This window comes from Oncorhynchus masou, chromosome 5 (genome assembly GCF_036934945.1).
Source record: "Oncorhynchus masou masou isolate Uvic2021 chromosome 5, UVic_Omas_1.1, whole genome shotgun sequence".
Taxonomy (NCBI): Eukaryota; Metazoa; Chordata; class Actinopteri; order Salmoniformes; family Salmonidae; genus Oncorhynchus; species Oncorhynchus masou.
Window position 1 is genome coordinate 18,173,248 of NC_088216.1, and position 19,745 is coordinate 18,192,992.

General features: G+C 43.4%; 1 protein-coding gene across 1 annotated transcript in view; it reads left to right on the forward strand.

Moving 5' to 3' along the window:
• Positions 1 to 4,955: 4,955 nt before the first annotated feature.
• LOC135535446 (microtubule-associated serine/threonine-protein kinase 1-like) overlaps positions 4,956 to 19,745 on the forward strand; it is a 74,106-nt gene continuing 59,316 nt past the window's right edge. The window contains 1 exon segment of the mRNA XM_064962084.1: positions 4,956 to 5,211. Coding sequence (XP_064818156.1) covers positions 5,192 to 5,211 — 20 coding nt within the window. The 5' untranslated portion in view covers positions 4,956 to 5,191.

Sequence of the window (19,745 nt, forward strand, 5' to 3'; positions counted from 1 at the left end):
CATCGACTACAGCTCGGCATTCAACACCATAGTACCCTCCAAGCTCGTCATCAAGCTCGAGACCCTGGGTCTCAACCCCGCCCTGTGCAACTGGGTACTGGACTTCCTGACGGGCCGCCCCCAGGTGGTGAGGGTAGGTAACAACATCTCCTCCCCGCTGATCCTCAACACTGGGGCCCCACAAGGGAACGTTTGAGCCCTCTCCTGTACTCCCTGTTCACCCACGACTGCGTGGCCACGCACGCCTCCAACTCAATCATCAAGTTTGCGGACGACACAACAGTGGTAGGCTTGATTACCAACAACGACGAGACGGCCTACAGGGAGGAGGTGAGGGCCCTGAGTGTGGTGTCAGGAAAATAACCTCACACTCAACGTCAACAAAACTAAGGAGATGATTGTGGACTTCAGGAAACAGCAGAGGGAACACCCCCTATCCACATCGATGGAACAGTAGTGGAGAGAGTAGCAAGTTTTAAGTTCCTCGGCATACACATCACAGACAAACTGAATTGGTCCACTCACACAGACAGCATCGTGAAGAGGCGGACAGCGCCTCTTCAACCTCAGGAGGCTGAAGAAATTCGGCTTGTCACCAAAAGCACTTAAAACGTCTACAGATGCACAATCGAGAGCATCCTGGCAGGCTGTATCACCGCCTGGTACGGCAACTGCTCCGCCCTCAACCGTAAGGCTCTCCAGAGGGTAGTGAGGTCTGCACAACGCATTTTGGGGCAAACTACCTGCCCTCCAGGACACCTACACCACCCGATGTTACAGGAAGGCCATAAAGATCATCAAGGACATCAACCACCCGAGCCACTGTCTGTTCACCCCGCTATCATCCAGAAGGCGAAGTACAGGTGCATCAAAGCTGGGACTGAGAGACTGAAAAACAGCTTCTATCTCAAGGCCATCAGACTGTTAAACAGCCACCACTAACATTGAGTGGCTGCTGCAACACACTGACACTGACTCAACTCCAGCCACTTTAATAATGGGAATTGATGGGAAATGATGTAAATATATCACTAGCCACTTTAAACAATGCTACCTTATATAATGTTACTTACCCTACATTATTCATCTCATATGCATACGTATATACTGTACTCTATATCATCGACTGCATCCTTATGTAATGCATGTATCACTAGCCACTTTAACTATGCCACTTTGTTTACATACTCATCTCATATGTATATACTGTAGTCGATACCATCTACTGTATCTTGCCTATGCTGCTCTGTACCATCACTCATTCATATATCCTTATGTACATATTCTTTATCCCCTTACACTGTGTATAAGACAGTAGTTTAGGAATTGTTAGTTAGATTACTTGTTGTGCCATTATTACTGCATCGGAACTAGAAGCACAAGGGTTAGAGTGGCGCATTAACATCTGCTAACCATGTGTATGTGACAAATAAAATTTGATTTGATTTGAATCAAATTTTATTGGTTAAATGATCGTTGTTAGCAGATGCTATTGCGGGTGTAGCGAAGTGCTTGTGCTTCTAGCTCCGACAGTGCAGTAATATCTAACAAGTAATATCTAACAAATTACACAACATTTTCCCAATACACACAAATCTAAGTAGGAATGAATTAAGACTATATATATATATATATATATATATATATATATATATATGGATGAGCGATGTCAGAGCGGAACGGACTAAGATACAGTAGAATAGTATAGAAGAACAGTATACACATATGAGATGAGTAATGCCAGATATGTAAACATTGAGTGAATGAGATACAATAGAATAGTATAGAAAAGAATATATGCACATGAGCTGAGTAATGCCAGATATGTAAACATTATTTAGTGACTAAGTTACCGTAGAATAGCATAGAATACAGTATATACATATTAAATGAGTAATGCAAGATATGTAAACATTATTAAGTGACTAAGATAACGTAGAATAGTATAGAATACAGTATATAACCCTAACCTAACCCTAACCCTAAAGTATTTTGTCAGCCACCAATTGTGCAAGTTCTCCCACTTAAAAAGATGAGAGAGACCTGTAGGTACACTTCAACTATGACAGACAAAATGGGAAAAAAAATCCAGAAAATCACATTGTGGGATTTTTATTGAATTTAATGAAAACAAGATGCTTATAATTGTGCATCTGTAAAAATGTGTGAGGGTTTATGTGACAAGCCAAATTTATTTAGCCCCCTGAGGCTTTGTTGCGCCTTCTTCACCACACTGTTTGTGTGGGTGGACCATTTCAGTTAGTCAGTAATGTGTATGCCAAGGAACTTGAAGCTTTTCACCTTCTCCACTGCGGTCCTGTCGATGTAGATGGGGGGGGGGTGCACCCTCTGCTGTTTCCTGAAGTCCATGATCATCTCCTTTGTTTTGTTGACGTTGAGTGAGAGGTTATTTTCCAGGCACCACACTCCCAGAGCCCTCACCTCCTCCTTGTAGGTTGTCTCGTCATTGTTGGTAATCAAGCCTACTACTGTTGTGTCGTCTGCAAACTTGATGATTGAGTTGGAGGTGTGCTTGACCACGCAGTCATGGGTGAAAAGGGAGTACAGGAGGGTGCTTGGCACGCACCCTTGTGGGGCCCCAGTGCTGAGGATCAACGGAGTGGAGGTGATGTTTCCTACCTTCACCACCTGGGGGTGGCTTGTCAGGAAGTCCAGGACCCAGTTGCACAGGGCGGGGTTCAGACCCAGGGCCTCGAGCTTAATAATGTGCTTGGAGGGTACTATGGTGTTGAATGCTGAGCTATAGTCAATAAACAGCATTCTTACATAGGTATTCCTCTTGTCCAGATGGGATAGGGCAGTGTGCAGAGTGATGGCTATTGCATCGTCTGTGGATCTATTGGGGCGGTAAGCAAATTGAAGTTGGTCTAAGGACCAGTCACTCACAATATGTTTTTTATCATCATGGTGATCGGTGACCCTCCCCACCATGTCAGGTCACTTCCTGGTGCGTGTTGTCCATGACCTCTGACCTTTACCTCAGGGCAGCAGATGTCACAACAGGACACTGAATATGGGTGAAGCTAGGAACTCCTGTGTCTCTTTCCCAGTGTCTCTCTCTCTCTCTCTCTCTCTCTCTCTCTCTCTCTCTCTCTCTCTCTCTCTCTCTCTCTCTCTCTCTTCTGTAAGATCAGACTCCTCCCTCTGTCTCTCTGTAACTCTGCTTACTGTGTTTCCCCAAACTACCATGTCAGCAAAGCAGTACAGATACACACATACTTGTACATTAATCATCATTAGTGTCCATAAATCCTGGTTTGAGGTTTCGGATTACCTGCTTATTCCTTGCTGATTCTGGGATATCTGGAAAACCTGGGGATTTTTGGAAATTTACCTGAATTCTGCAACCGTATTAATCTCCCTTCACTGATATGCACGAGTGCTGTCTCCCCCTCTTGTATATTTCAGCCACAGACTTTACCTCTCAGCTCAGACTCCCTACTAGGCTGCGTCCCAAATGGCACCCTATTCCCTATATAGTGCGCTACTTGACCAGGGCCCATAGTGTGCCGTTTGGGATGCAGGCCTAGTGCGCTAATTGACCAGGGCCCATAGTGTGCCGTTTGGGATGCAGACCAGGGCCCATAGTGTGCCGTTTGGGATGCAGCCCTAGTGCGCTAATTGACCAGGGCCCATAGTGTGCCGTTTGGGATGCAACCCTAGTCTACATTAGAGGGACATCTATTATTGAATTTGTCCCATCAGCATTGCTGTGCAACTGTCAGTCCTGGTCAGCATTTAGTATCATCTCATTTGCTATGTGGATAAGATTTTTGAATCATTTTGTGCTCTCTGTTCCTATCTCAGCGCTCCATGATGACGTTCTCCCTTGACTGTGTGTGTGTTTGTGTGTGTTTTGTGTGTGTGTGTAGTATTGCAATTGGACTGTCGGATTTGTTTAATTATTTGTGTGTGTGTGTGTGTGTCCGTGTGCCTGTGAACTTGTGTGTGTGTCCTCATGATGACGTTCTTCCATGGCAGTGTGTTGTTCCTCATGATAACATTTTCCCTTGGCAGTGTGTGTCCTCATGATGACGTTCTTCCTTGGCAGTGTGTGTGTCCTCATGATGACATTCTTCCATGGCAGTGTGTTGTTCCTCATGATGACATTCTTCCTTGGCAGTGTGTGTGTCCTCATGATGATGTTCTTCCTTGGCAGTGTGTGTCCTCATGATGATGTTTTCCCTTGGCAGTGTGTGTCATACATTTGTTGGAGAAACGGAAGGATTTTATGAAATGGCAGGGTGGTTGTTTGTTGGAGAGAGGGAGGGAGGACGGAGAGAGAGCAAGAGATGAGAGGAGAGGGAGGTAGGGGAATAAAAGAGAGGGGTAGGAGAGGAGAGGGGTGGGGTACAATATGACATATCCTATTGCTGTTGTCATCCGATTCCTACTGCAATTGCTGTTTCAAGCTCTCCAATAAGTACCAGTCTCTGTTTTGGTAGCTGCACCACCCGTGCTTCTGTCATCTCTCTCTCTCTCTCTCACGCACGCACGCACGCACGCACGCACTCACACACACACACACACACACACACACACACACACACACACACACACACACACACACACACACACACACACACACACACCGAGCTGTCACCTGATCCCCCTCCCTCCCTCTCTCTTGCTCTCTCTCCCCCTCTCTCTCTTCCTCTGTCTTGTCATTTACATTAGTCCACAGTCCACTGCTCTCTGCTCTCCTCCCTCAGATAGCTTTCACACTCACACACATCCCTGCTGTTATTACTCTCTATACCCCCCCTCTCTCCATCGCTCTACACTTCCTGCCCTTGAGAGCAGCCCCGGAATCCTCCCTCTGTCCGAGAGGGAAGCAAGGCAGTCTGTTCCCTCCCTCTTTTTCTCTCCTCCTCTCTGCCTCGCTCTCCCTCTCTCGTTCTCTCTTATCGCTCTCTCGCTCTCTTTCGCTGTCTGTAGCTCTGCTGACATTTCCTCTCCACCCTCTCTCTTTCCCTCTCTCTGACACACACACACTCCCCGTCAGGCTGCCATGCTGGTGCTGTGGAGTGTGTATTCAGCCTCTTGACTGCCTAGCTGATTGTGTGTCTGTCTGTCTGTCTGTCTGTCTGTCTGTCTGTCTGTCTGTGTGGCTCAGCTAGTCTCCTGTGGGTTTGCCAAAGCAGCGCCTCACAGCGCATCCTGTAGCAACATGTTTCGACGCACGAAAAGGTAATGGCAGAGCTTCTCTGTTTTTTCCCCTTCTACTGTAGACCTGGTGTCATCCCTCTTTCTCTCTCCTTTTATCTCATTGCTTATTGGTCTGTCTTCTCTCAGTTGTTTTCTAGTGTCACCCCCTGTCTCTCTGTGTAGCAATAACATTAACCGCAAAGCTCTCTGAATCTCTCTCTCTCTATTTCTCTCCCTCTCTCCGTGGACCTGGTTTCATCTCCCCTCTGTCTGTCTTGTCATAGCATTAGGTGGATTAGCATTAGGTTTAATAAAGGTGTTGTTGTTGTTGTTGTTTTGATGGTTGTCAACCTCCGGCCAGCTCTCATGCTGTGTCACAGTTGTCCCTCTGTCTCGTTTTGGCACTGTGTGTGTGTGTGTGTGTGTGTGTGTGTGTGTGTGTGTGTGTGTGTACACATTTTACTATACTTGTGTGCAGCCGTAGTCCTCACAAGAATAGTAAAGCCACTAAAAATCAGAGAAGGGAGGACATTTTGCCAGTGCTCATTTAAAAAAGGCTATTTTAGGCTTAGGGGTTAGGTTTAGGTTTAAGGTTAGAATTAGGGTTAGGTGTTAGGTTTAAAGTTAGGCTTAGGGTGAGAGGTTAGGGAAGATAGGATTTTGAATGGGAATCAATTATTGGTCCCCAAAAAGTCCTCACAAGTATAATGAGGCATAAGGCGGCAGGTAGCCTAGCGGTTTAGGGCGTTGGGCTAGTAACTGAAAGGTCGCCGGTTCAAATCCCGAGTCGACTAGGTGCGTAATCTGTTGATGTGCCCTTGAACACTTAACCCTAAGTGTGCGCGCACATGTGCATGATTTTCTCTGTTCCATTTTATGTAATGAACCTCCGTTTGTGAGCATGTTGGTGATGCACATGTATTTGGGATGTTGTAGGTCAGTGTTTCCCAACCCTGGTCCTCCAGGTTAGTTATAGCCCTGGAAAGACACGCCTCATTCAACTCATTGAGGGTTTGATGATTAGTTGACAAGTTGAATCAGGTGTGATTTTCCAGGCTTAAAATGAAAATGTGTACTGTTGGGGAACAGGGTTGGGAACCACTGTTGTAGATGATTGATAGACATGTTACACACACAAACATGCAGTCATACACAGGACTCTGGAGGTTTGTGTTTGGTCAGTGGCCTAAGCCACTTGTCAGAGATAGGATTCTTTGCTGTGCTATAAATACCGTGGTGTCTGGGTTAGATGCTTCTGTTGGGGAGGGTCAATGCTGTGCTATATATACTGTGGTGTCTGGGCTAGAGGCTTCTGTAGGGTAGGGTATATATACTGTGGTGTCTGGGTTAGAGGGTCAAGGGTTTATATACTGTGGTGTCTGGGCTAGAGGCTTCTGTAGGGTAGGGTATATATACTGTGGTGTCTGGGCTAGAGGCTTCTGTAGGGGAGGGTATATATACTGTGGTGTCTGGGTTAGATGCTTCTGTAGGGGAGGGTATATATACTGTGGTGTCTGGGTTAGATGCTTCTGTAGGGGAGGGTAAATATACTGTGGTGTCTGGGTTAGATGCTTCTGTTGGGGAGGGTATATATACTGTGGTGTCTGGGCTAGAGGCTTCTGTAGGGGAGGGTATATATACTGTGGTGTCTGGGTTAGATGCTTCTGTAGGGGAGGGTCAATGCTGTGCTATATATACTGTGGTGTCTGGGTTAGAGCGCCTTCCCCATCTCTACCACTATTTTGTATTCCCTCCCTCCCATCATTCCCTCTCTCTCTATCTGCCATAGTACACAATCCCAGTTGTCCTGTAGCGTTTTATTTCCGACTTCATCTCATCTGCTCATAGGAGGATTAGTATAAATCCCTTTGTCCAATGGCAGCAGTGTGTGTGTGTGTGTGTGTGTGTGTGTCTCTATCTCTGTGTGTGCATCTGTGTGTGTGTGTACATCTCTCTCTCTCTCTCTCTCTGTGTGTGGGTGTGTGTGTGTGTGGGTGTGCATCTGCGTGTGTGTACATCTCTCTCTCTCTCTCTGTGTGTGAGTGGGTGTGCATCTCTTTGTGTGTGCATCTCTCTCTCTCTCTGTGTGTGTGTGTGTGTGTGTGTGTGTGTGTGTGTGTGTGTGTGTGTGTGTGTGTGATAATACCTCCAGCACCCTGCCTCAAGGTTTCTTCTACAGCTCTATCTCTGTAATCTATTTGTATGAATCTATCTCCAGGAGGAAACATGGTTCTCTGATCTTATGATGATGGCTTGATCTTCATTAAATTACACTCCATGTAGTAGGTCAGAGATTTGTTGTACTTACTTGTCATGCAATGCATGTTTGTGTGTGTAGCTAGTAGCATAACGTGGGTGGTAGTGTGTCTTATGTTCTTATCAGGGTATATCAGTGTTTATGTACAGTATGTGTGTGCGTGCTTGTGTGTGAGTGTATGTCACTGTCTGCCTGCATGTGTGTGTGTGTGTTTGCAAGCCGCTCGTTCTTGGCCGACTCTATCAGGCTGTCTCAATTAGAGAAGGAAGATGCTTTGTGCCCGTGCCCGGAAGGATAGATAGAACGAAGCGGAGGAGGAGTGTGGAACAGGAGAGGGGAAGACGGAGTGGGGTGTAAAATGAAAGGCAGAGCCTGAGGTACAGTCTGGGCCTACAGTTAACAGCAGCCCACTGGGGTTAACTCAGCACTCAGCACTCAGACTCTCTCTTTTCTTTCATCTTTACTTTTTCTTCCACTCTTTTTTCTTTTCTTTTTAGCTGTACTCAAAATGTAGCTATACTCAAAATTAATTCTCTCTCTCTTTCTCTCTCGGTCTCTCTTTCTCGCTCTCTCTCTTTTCTGTCTTCCACATAGAATGTCATCTGAAAGCTAGTATAGAGCAATGAGGGAACAAGAGAATGTAACCCCCTCATCAGGTGTGTGTTCTATAGATTTACATTGCAACTTGGTTGAAGTCCAGATTTACATTGCAGGCATGTCAGTTGTGTGCCACCATGTTGTTAACCCTACGCCCCCAGTCAATCAATGCTATTGATGTTGTGGCTAGGCACTGAGCCTTCTCTCCTCTGTGTTAATCTACACACAGTAGCAGACTAGCTAACGTGAAAGCAGATTGGTGTGGTTCTCTCTGTGCGCTATTGGAATCTGACTGCTACAGATGTAGGATCTTAATTTGATCGCCCTGTTGCTGGAGAACTTTCCTGCAATGCAGGAAATGTTTAACTTGTTTAACAGACTTGATTCCCCCTCACGAAAAATGTATCAACCATTAATTATAATCCACGTAATAATTCACCTTTCCTGTTGCTGCAGGATTATTTTCCTGCTGTAGCAACCGGCTCAAATTAATATCCTACCTCTGTACTAGCAGGTGGGCAGTAGTCAAAACAGAGCACAGGGAGTACATCACTTTAGATGTTTTTGGATAGCAGGTGCACACACTAGCTCCCCCCAAAACCGTTAGTGACTCAGTGTACTGGTAATTACTTGGTCTCTCATCATGATAGCTGAGTAATAATCTTCTTATCCATCTGTATTTCACAACATTGACATGGTAAACAACTGACTGTAAAGATCAACAACGTGCTCCACTCCACTTGTCGAATTGTGGTGATATTGATTGCTGTTGCCTCGTATGCACGCGGCAATAAAAATATATTCATTTAATTTATTCTCCGGAGTGCTGTCCTATTGTTGTTCCTTAAACAACTGACTGTAGCGTATGTGGCTTGTTGATGGAAAGGAGTCCATGTTCCAAGGCTAAACATTATAATTCAATCATTGTCATAATAAGAAAAGTATTAGTGTTAATATCCAGCAGTACAGTAGTTTACATAAATGTATTATTCAAAGAACATGGTTTTCCGTAGTGGAGGATTTGACAACTACTTAACCATACGCGTCATCAATAATGATATTAAATGTCCTTCAGACTCGGTGTGTATGACACTGTCTGCCTCTGTGTCCCAAACAGCACCCTATTCCCTATGGGCCCTGGACAAAAATAGTGCAATACATAGGGAATAGGGTGACATTTGGAACGTAGACAATTATATTTTAACGAGGTAATAGTTCCAGGTCATTTACCCTGTGTCCCTGTGTGGGTCTCAAATGCCACCCTATTCCCGTATGGGCCCTAGTCAAAAGTGGTGCACTATAGGGAATAGGGTGCCATTTGGGATGCAACCCCCTGCCTGCATAAGGGTCTGTTAACAAAAGCTATAGCTGATTCAATGCACCACCTCCCAGTCTCAGCCCAATATAGCTTTCAGTCAATACACAGTACACAAGACAGCACTGTCCCTCCAAGCTTCTGATGATTGCTGTGTCACTCTATCTCGAAGACACATTTTATTTTTTACACCTAAAAAAGTCTAACCTTGTCATCAATAATAATAGGACGAAATAGGGGGAAAACATTTACCTCAGTTCAGTCAATAGATATTACAGTAAAGATATTTCAGTGCCTCAATTTGCTTCTGATTCTGCTGTGTCACTCTGGCTGCCTTGAAGGCATGCTTTGACACCTCAAGAATAGCCTACATAACTTTGTCATAAATCTTGATAGGAGAGTTCAAACGGGGCAACCGACTGCCTCAGGCCTACAGTATGACCACAAGGCATAACATAGCCTTTTCATTATTCTGTTTGTTTTGCTCCTACGCGCCTGTGACTGACATCATTTTGAATTAAAGACGACAATAGAGTGCAGTTGCCCACCCATTGTTTCAAAAGCATAACAATAACATAACAAAAATAGTGTCTTAAAGAGGCATATCACCTTTATTAAGGGTCATGATAGTCCTTTCCTCTTTGAGAAAAAATCTATAGGCCTTTCTACATCTGTGGAGGAACATTTGCGTTAACATTTTGTTAGCATTGTCGCTAGCTCATTGTATGAGCTTAAAGAGCTGTGACATGGACCTAATATCCCTGTTGTGGACTATCCTATTGCTGTTAAAGTGTGCTAGTGGTAGCATTTTGCTAGCTGCCGTCGTGCCTAGCTCAGTCAGTATATTTTGGTTTAGCAGCCTGGGCTCCAGATGTGTTGTAGTCAGACTCACTGATGTGTTTCCTAACTAGAACTCCCCTGGAAGGCTACTCTCTCTCTCTGACAGCTCCAGGTCCCGTCATCTTAAATAGACAGACAGACAGACCTACAGGCCAGAGTTGTCATGTCTTGTCGCCATGCTAGCTACTGTAGCTAGACAAACAAACAGACAGAGAAATAGCTAGATAGACAGACATCCTCCTAGATGATGTAGCTACCAGACCTGGGTTCAAATACTATTTGAAATTATTTCAAATACTTCATCTGTGCTTGATTGAATAGTCCCAATACTTTAAACCCTGTCCGTCTGGCACTCCAGGCAGGCAAACAATCAAAGTATTTTACCTGATTTGAAATAGTATTTGAACCCAGGTCTGACTGTAGCTATCTAGCAGGGCCAAACGTTTCTCTGTCTGTCGGCATCCTCGTTTTATAGTGTAAAGGGGACAACATGTGTTCATCCCAAATGGCATCCTATTCTCTACATAGTGCACTACTTTTGACTAGATCCTATGGGTTGTGGTCAAAAGTAGTGCACTGTATAGGGAATAGGTTGCCATTTGGGACACAGTCATTGTCTTCCTTCCCTTTTATCAGTGGATGTGAAAGAACACCCTGCTGTGAGCAGGCGTAGGCCCTCAAAGAACTATACAATGTTTCTCACTAAATTGGTCTAGATGGGAAGGTTTTTTGACATTTCTTCTTATCTTTCTTCTCCCTCCCGCCTGGCCTCCCTTTTCCTTCACTCAGCTTCCCTCCCTCCCTTTCCCTGACTTAGTTTTTCTACACCCTCCTTCCTCCCTCCCTTTCCCTGACTTAGTTTTTCTACACCCTCCTTCCTCCCTCCCTTTCCCTGACTTAGTTTTTCTACACCCTCCTTCCTCCCTCCCTTTCCCTGACTTAGTTTTTCTACACCCTCCTTCCTCCCTCCCTTTCCCTGACTCAGTTTTTCTACACCCTCCTTCCTCCCTCCCTTTCCCTGACTCAGTTTCTTGACTCCAGACAGCTGTAAATGTTGCAGTCCCCCTTTAAGAAATCCCGAGGAAGTGTCAGAGAAAGTCAATAGACAATAGTGATTGACTGACACACACACTTCATATTGTGGCTTGACTGTGACTTCTGATTTCACTGCTTCACATCAGACAGCGGTAAACATTAAGAAACCCGGAGTGTCATGGAAAGGTCACCTGACAGGAAATTGCCTCTGGTCGATCAATATTCTAACGATCAGAAAGGTCTGCATGGTGCCCTGTCTGCCCTGTGACTCAGCATGCAGAAGACGACACTAACGTTTACGTTACATCAGCACACACTCATGCTTACTGTATAGACACGAACGCACACAAACATACAGAGGCACACGCACACGCACACACACACACACACACACTGTCCACCATGATGATATACCCGTATAGATGGGTTGGGAATTACTGCACATAGTCTTTAGAACTACTATGATATACTGGATGAGCAGTCCCTTTAATAATTATCATTATAGTAATGATAATAATCATCAATATAATAATTATTATAATAATTTGGTGGGTGCTTATATCTGTCCTATTTCCTATGTTTTTTTCATATCCCACCCTCCCTTAGACACGCAGTATGTGGTTACATAAGATGTAGGACTACTGAAACTACTGATCACCATGCTGCCCATACAGTATATATGGAAATCACACACACTGTAACGGTTTTCTTCTGGAGAAAGAGAGGCGGACCAAAATGCAGAGTGGTTAGTCTTGTACATCTTTAAATAAAGAGGAAAGTACAACAATCTACAAAACAATAAACCTGAAAAACAACGAAACAGTCCTATCTAGTGCCACAAACACAAAGACAGGAACAATCACCCACAAGAGACCTAAAGAATATGGCTGCCTAAATATGGTTCCCAATCAGAGACAACGATAAACACCTGCCTCTGATTGAGAACCACTCTAGGCAACCATAGACTTACCTAGAGTACTACTCTAACCACAATCCCGTAACTACACACAACCCCAGACAAAACAAACCACATAAATGCCCATGTCACACCCTGGCCTAACCAAAATAATAACGAAAACACAGAAATACTAAGGCCAGGGCGTGACACACACACACACACACACACACACACACACACACACACACACACACACACACACACACACACACACACTGTTTGTCTTGACGTAATGGTAGCTGTCCTCAGTGTGTTGTCTCTGTGGACATGGCCTTGTTATAGGAACTAAAGTCATATAGTCATGTTGAGCAGTTATTTAGAGAGCAATTAACCAGACCATAAAACATAGTGAACCTAAACACAAGCTGGTTTGCCATCCAAGGATTGTGTGGGTGGGTGGGTCGATGTGTGTGTGTTTTCATCAGAAGTGTCAATGTCAGTATCTTCCTATGATTGGGGAGTAAATAAAATACTGTCTGCTCTGCAATTGACAGACATGAAATGATGTGAGAAGAGGAGAAGTGGTGCACTCTCACCTTTCACTTTCTCTTTTACTCCATTTCTTGTTCTCTCTACTTTATTCACTGTTCCCCACACAAAGAGCACAATACGCTCAGTTGGTATCCTGTGTTTGTGTGTGTGCATCCGTTTATGCGTGTTTGTGCGTGTCTGTGTGTGCACTCGTATGTGAGACTAATGGCAGTGTGCCAGTGAGGGGCCTGCACGGGGGATAATCGCTCTTCACACGAGTCATTACCACTGATTTGACCTTTGACCTGTTGACAGCCGCCAGATTGGGTACAGTAGGAAAGAACAACTAGCTATCATTCCCTCTACATGTCATCCTCCCCCTTACTCTCTTTATGGTTCTTTCATCCCTTTTTCATGTCTCTTGCTTACTCTTCTTCTCTGTCAGTCTGTTTCTCGCAATGTTTTTTAAATCTAATTTGTCAACGTATTGTGATTTGGAATCTACGAGGAAAATATATTGGATTTGAAAAAAGTAAAATTTCCCTCAACTGTTTCCCTCAAAATTTCAAACACAGCATTATGTCATCATTGTAACCAATTTTCAATACAGACAATCTATGTTGAATTTGTACACTACATGACCAAAAGCATGTGGACACCTACTCGTCAAACATCTCATTCCAAAATCATGGACATTAATATGGAGTTGGTCCCCCTTTGCTGCTATAACAGCCTCCACTACTCTGGGAAGGCTTTCCACTAGATGTTGGAACATTGCTGTGGGGACTTGCTTCCATTCAGTCAAAAGAGCATTAGTGAGGTCAGGCGATTAGGCCTGGCTCGCAGTCGGCCTTTCAATTCATCATAAAGGTATTTGATGGGTTGAGGTCAGGGCTCTGTAGAGGCCAGTCAAGTTCTTCCACACCAATCTAAACAAACCATTTCTGTATGGACCTCGCTTTGTGCACAGGGGCATTGTCTTGCTGAAACAGGAAAGGGCCTTCCCCAAACTGTTGGCACAAAGTTGGAAGCACAGAATCGTCTAGAATGTCATTGTATGCTGTAGCGTTAAAAAACAAGAATGCAATAGGCTGGACAGCAACTCTTACTGGAGAGTTGATTGATCTGCAGCTAACAAGAACATTTCCCAGGACATAGACATATCTGATATTGGCAGAAGGCACATTTGGGCAGTGTTGACACAACATTGTGAACCAAAATACAATGGTTCATTGGATCAGTCTAAAACTTTGTACATACACTGCTGCCATCTAGTGACCAAAATCTTAATTGTGCCTGGGCTGGAATAATACATTATGGCCTTTCTCTTGCATTTCAAAGATGACGGTACAAAAAAGTACATTGCATTATCTTTTACCAGATCTAATGTGTTATATTCTCCAACATTAATTTCACATTTCCACAAACTTCAAAGTGTTTCCTTTCAAATGGCATCAGGAATATGCATATCATTGCTTCAGGTCCTGAGCTAAAGGCAGTTAGATTTGGGTATGTCATTTTGGGCGAAAATTGAAAAAAAGGGTCCGATCCTTAATCGGTTTTAAAAGATTCACTTGCTATCGAAGTCATTCCAAATGGTAGGTTCAACAGAGCAAATGAAATGTAACCGTACTTATCATACATATCAATCATATAGATCCATGATGCTATTTAGGCCTATATAACATTTGGGAAGTCATCAACAGCTATTCTATAAATTCAGCCCAGGATTCAACTAAGAATATGCAATACATAAAGGCCTAGGGTTTCAAGCTCTGGTTAATTTCAAATAGAATCTACAAGTTCATCATAAATATGTTGGATTCACATCTCCATCTCAATCAAAAATACAAGTTAAAGAATAGGATCAAATCAAACTGTATTTAAAGTGCATTTAAAATTTGATTTGATTTATCGCTATTCCTTAACATACATTTTGGGTTGAAATGGAGACGTGACACCAACAGATTAATTGTTCCTTTGTAGACAAACTGGAATTAAAGCCAGACTCAGTGGCACAGATGGAGCTAACAAAGCAGAAGATATCCTTCAACAGTTGATATTTGTTTGTGTTGACAATCAAACACAATTCAATATCACTTTTGCAATATGGTAAATAGCCTATTACCTTGTCGACAAGTTAACAAATTATATGTTGGATTCACGTCTCCATCTCAACCAAAAATAAAAGTTAAAGAATAGGATTAAGCCAGTGACTCAGATGGAACTATCCAAGCAGCACTTCTCCTTTTAAATGTTTATATTTGGTTGCGTTGTCAACCAAACAGAATTCTCTATTACTTTTGTAAGACAGTCAATAGCCTGATGTAAGGCTTTACTTCATTGATCACTTGCACCATGTATTTAATGCAATCTCAACTAACTGCAATCCAGGTCATGTGGTTGTACTGTTAGATCAAACACAGTGATAACACATCAAATAAAAAAATATTAAGTTGTTGTATAAATAAACAAAATATCTGACATTGTATTTCCCATTTGAACTTTAGTGTGCTTTTAAATGGTTGAAATGTATGTTAAGGAATAGCGATAAATCAAATCAAATTTTCAATGCACTTTAAATACAGTTTGATAGCCTGAAGGTAGGGAGGGGCAGTTCCTCTTGCTGCTCCGTAGGAAAGTACCATGGTCTTGTAGTGGATGCGAGCTTCGACTGGAAGCCAGTGTGGAGTGTGCGGAGGAGCGGGGTGACATGGGAGAACTTTTGATTTAGTCATACACAAACACACACACTACCATTTGGCCTTTTTTCTCATCAGTTGTTATCACAGCTTTCTCCTCTGTTACTCTGACTGATCACCAGAACCCACAGACAGACAGAGACTGCATGGGCCATTGATTCTCTATAAATCACACAACCACACACTGACTGGCAACTCTACTGTCAAATACTGTCGGAGTGACTGACTGCCTGCCACCGGAAGAGTTTGTAGCCTGGTGATGTGATGCGGTAGATTATCATGGATTATGAACTGCTGCCCACACAGCAGATTTGCTGCTTCATCATCATGTTTTACCAAATGTGATTTTTATTACAGTGTGACCTCATGAGGTAAAGAGTCAGAAGACACAGCAAGGGACAGGCAACACTACTGACTGACTGACTGTTAACACTACTGTCAACTACTGACTGACTCATTGTTAACACTACTGTCAACTACTGACTGACTCATTGTTAACACTACTGTCAACTACTGACTGACTCATTGTTAACACTACTGTCAACTACTGACTGACTCATTGTTAACACTACTGCCAGCTACTGATTGACTGACTGACTGTCTGACTGATAACACTACTGTCAACTACTGACTGACTGACTATCAAACTGACTGATTGACTGCCATCGGCTGACTGACTAAACTGGCTGACTGGCTGCCTGCTACTGGCTGAGCCTGATGTCTGGATTAAATGGATTATGATACAGTAGATTAAAACGCTTTATATGACAGATTATGATGTTTTATGAAACTGCCCACACACCAGATTATTTGATGTTTCATCTGCATGTTTTCGTATAATGTGATTTCATAGAAGTTCAAGGGTCATGTATAGAGATGGGATGTCGGTCAAATGTCATAAAGTCAGAGTGCAAAGTGTAAAGTAAGTTTTAGACCTGGTGTTCCCTTAGATTGTAAACTGTCATGGTCAAAACATCTAGATTCAATGGTAGTAAAGATGGGGAGAGGTCTGTCCATAATAAAGAGATGCTCTGCTTTTATGACACCACACTGCAAGTCCTGCAGGCTCTAGTTTTACAGTGCCTTGCGAATGTATTCGGCCCCCTTGAACTCTCGATGTGCAAAACTGATAGAGACATACCCCAAGCGACTTACAGCTGTAATCGCAGCAAAAGGTGGCGCTACAAAGTATTAACTTAAGGGGGCTGAATCATTTTGCACGCCCAATTTTTCAGTTTTTGATTTGTTAAAAAAGTTTGAAATATCCAATAAATGTCGTTCCACTTCATGATTGTGTCCCACTTGTTGATTCTTCACAAAAAAAATACAGTTTTATATCTTTATGTTTGAAGCCTGAAATGTGGCAAAAGGTCGCAAAGTTCAAGGGGGCCGAATACTTTCGCAAGGCACTGTATGTAGTTCTGTCCTTGAACTGTTCTGGTCTATTAATGTTCTGTGCTATGTCATGTTCTGTGTGGACCCCAGGAAGAGTAGCTGCTATTTTCGTTACACCTAATGGGGATCCTAATAAAGAAAGGAATAATAAAGACCTGTTATTGTAACTACAGTATTGTTACAGTAAGGATGGGGTTGGACGTTCCCATGAGTAGTATATTGTGTGACTCTTTAGTGTTGCTATAGTAACCGTGTACACCCAGCCTCCCCTCACCCCCCTCTCTCTTACTGCTTCGTGGTCGGGTCATTACAGAACGAAGCAAGGAAGAATTTATTCCTCATTTTTTTACCTGGTTAAATGAATGATTCAATTCAATTCTGAAAGATGTAGCTAACGCTGTCTAGAGATGTGTCTAGTCTGGAGACTGGTCATTAAGGATAAACCAAACTGAACACAATCATGCTGAAAATGTTTGTCCACCTCAGAAATGCCATATGATATGCTATCAAAAACCTTTATGTTGTGCGATATAGTAAGGGTACTGCTGTTGATTTATGGTGGTCTTGGGATAAAGTCAGCAGCACACACACACACTATCTAAACCAGATGGAGAGCGGCTGAGCCCACACTACATGACCATAACCGTGACTGAGAGATTTACCCTGTCACTCAGCAACACCAGAGAGGAGAGAGAAAACACACACACTTGTCTTCTTTTCCTTTCCATTTCTCTCTTTCACCCCTCCCTCTCTATAATCACCCCCCTCTCTCTCATGTTTCCTTCAATTTTTCATTTGTCAGCTCTATCTCAGATCTTTTTCCATCAGACTAAAGTCATGAGAAGCCTTATGAAAGACACAGCATGTCATCCACTGAGCATAGTTCCAGTTAGGTCTATGGATGACTCATCACTTGAATTCATTCTCAGGCTAAATCTCTAATGTGGTGGAACTGAACTCTGAAGAAATAAAACGAGGCATCGTTCTATTCTTCCCCTTCACTCAATATTCTCAACCCTGGTAGTCTCTCTTTCTCCTTTCTCTCTCACTTGTTCTCACGCACTCAATCTCTTTGTCACACATACTCCCCCTCTCTCCCCCCTCCTCTCCTCCCCATCCCGCTCCTTCTCTATCTCTATATGTGGGTTAGAGAGTTCATTTAATCAAGCCACAGAAGAGGACAGTGACATTCAGCGTTACTTAGAATCCCACTTAGAAGGACCAGTCTGAACCCATAAAGTCCCAGACAGTTCTCTAGTCTCCACTGGACCTTCCTTCATAAAGAAACTAGATTCATCATTAAAATGATGACACATTTAAAGGTAATGCTTACATTGGCCAATTTAAGTACTGTGTATTCTACACTGTATTATTGATTGTGTGATAAATTGTGAAGGTTAATATACTATTAACCAACCAAATTTAAATAAACATGTAAGACGAAAAAAATATAAAGTTAACAGAGAGTAAGTACTGGGATGACTCTTTCAGTATTTCCGTCTGGTTCTCCTCCAGTCCTCAGAGAGTTGTAGTGTAATGGTGTTAAGCCACTTCCAAAACCAAGCCTAATGCATTTCCCTTAAATATTTCACCACCCCTTCTCTTCAAATGTGTGTGTGAGTTCGTTGACAAGCCTCTCCTGGTGCCTGAGTGACACAGAGAGAGATCACTAGGTGGTTTTTGGCTGTTTCCTTGTGTTAGCTGTTCTGACGAGGAACAAACACATGAGAATTTAAAAAAAAGAAGGGATATGGCGGTGGAGGGAGGAAGGGGGGAGGGAGTGCTTTATTTGAAATGCATCAATGCATTATGGAAATTGTCCTGCTGTTTCAGACATGTACGTATACCGCTCGTGCATGTGCGTGCGTGCGTGCGTGTCGTGTACTTACCTGCTCATGCGTGTGTGTGTAATTTACATCCCAGCTGTATAGAGCAGAATGCTATCTGATGCAATGTGGAACAAGCCTAGCCCAGGTCTTTGTCATGCTGTGTTAGCGCTGTGCAGCTTCCTACCGCTTCTCATCTGGCTGACAGCTACCTTTCAAAACCAGCACACTGGAGAGATCTGGCAGAGCAACCAAAACAGACTTGACACACACACACACACACACACACACACACACACACACACACACACACACACACACACACACACACAGAGGAGAACAGTGACTGGGGGTCATTTTTCAAGGCTACAGTATGCCATATTCCTGTTACTATTGTGCTCTGCTGGATTATGGTACAGTAGATTAAAATGCCCAAACACCAGATTATTTGATGTTTCATCTGCATGTTTTAGTATAATGTGATTTCATAGAAGTTCATAGAAGACAGTGTTGAAAGTCGTTTTTCGAGAGTCATTATTAGTGGTGAATACAGTGTAGTGAGTCATCATTGGTCGACCATAGATTGAGGAAGGAGGAGAAGGAGGTCGAGGAGAAGGAGGAGAAAGGGAACAGTCTACTGTGGGTGATTTTTCAAGGCTATACCACATTTCTCTCCTATGCTGATAGTGGTGTATAATATGGAGAATATATATTAGTGAGGGATTTCAGCCAACTACAACATAACACTGTTACATACGGTTCCCTGACTACAGGAAGTATGGTTGTCATGGTAGAATCACACCTTTTAAAGCCCTCCTCCCGCATAAAACCATCTGTGTCACACTCAGTGTGTGTCCATGTTTTTTTCTCTTGCATCAGGAGGGTTAATCCTCATTTATATGATAATCTCAACACATCATTACCTGCCCCTCTCCTTCTCTCTCGCTCTCTCTCCATCTCTCCCTCGCTCCCATCATTATCTCGCATGAGAGGTGTCTCGTCGAAGTTGACACTGAAGGAAATTGGAAGTCCTTGTTGCCGTGGCTTGTGGTGTGTGTGTGTTTGTGTTTGTGTTTGTGTGTGTGTGTGATCCACAAGGCTTTGTTGCTTTGGCTCTCTCCCCACGTGGTGGGCTGACTTCAATACCCCATGTTCTCTGGCCCAATTTGTGTGAGCATGC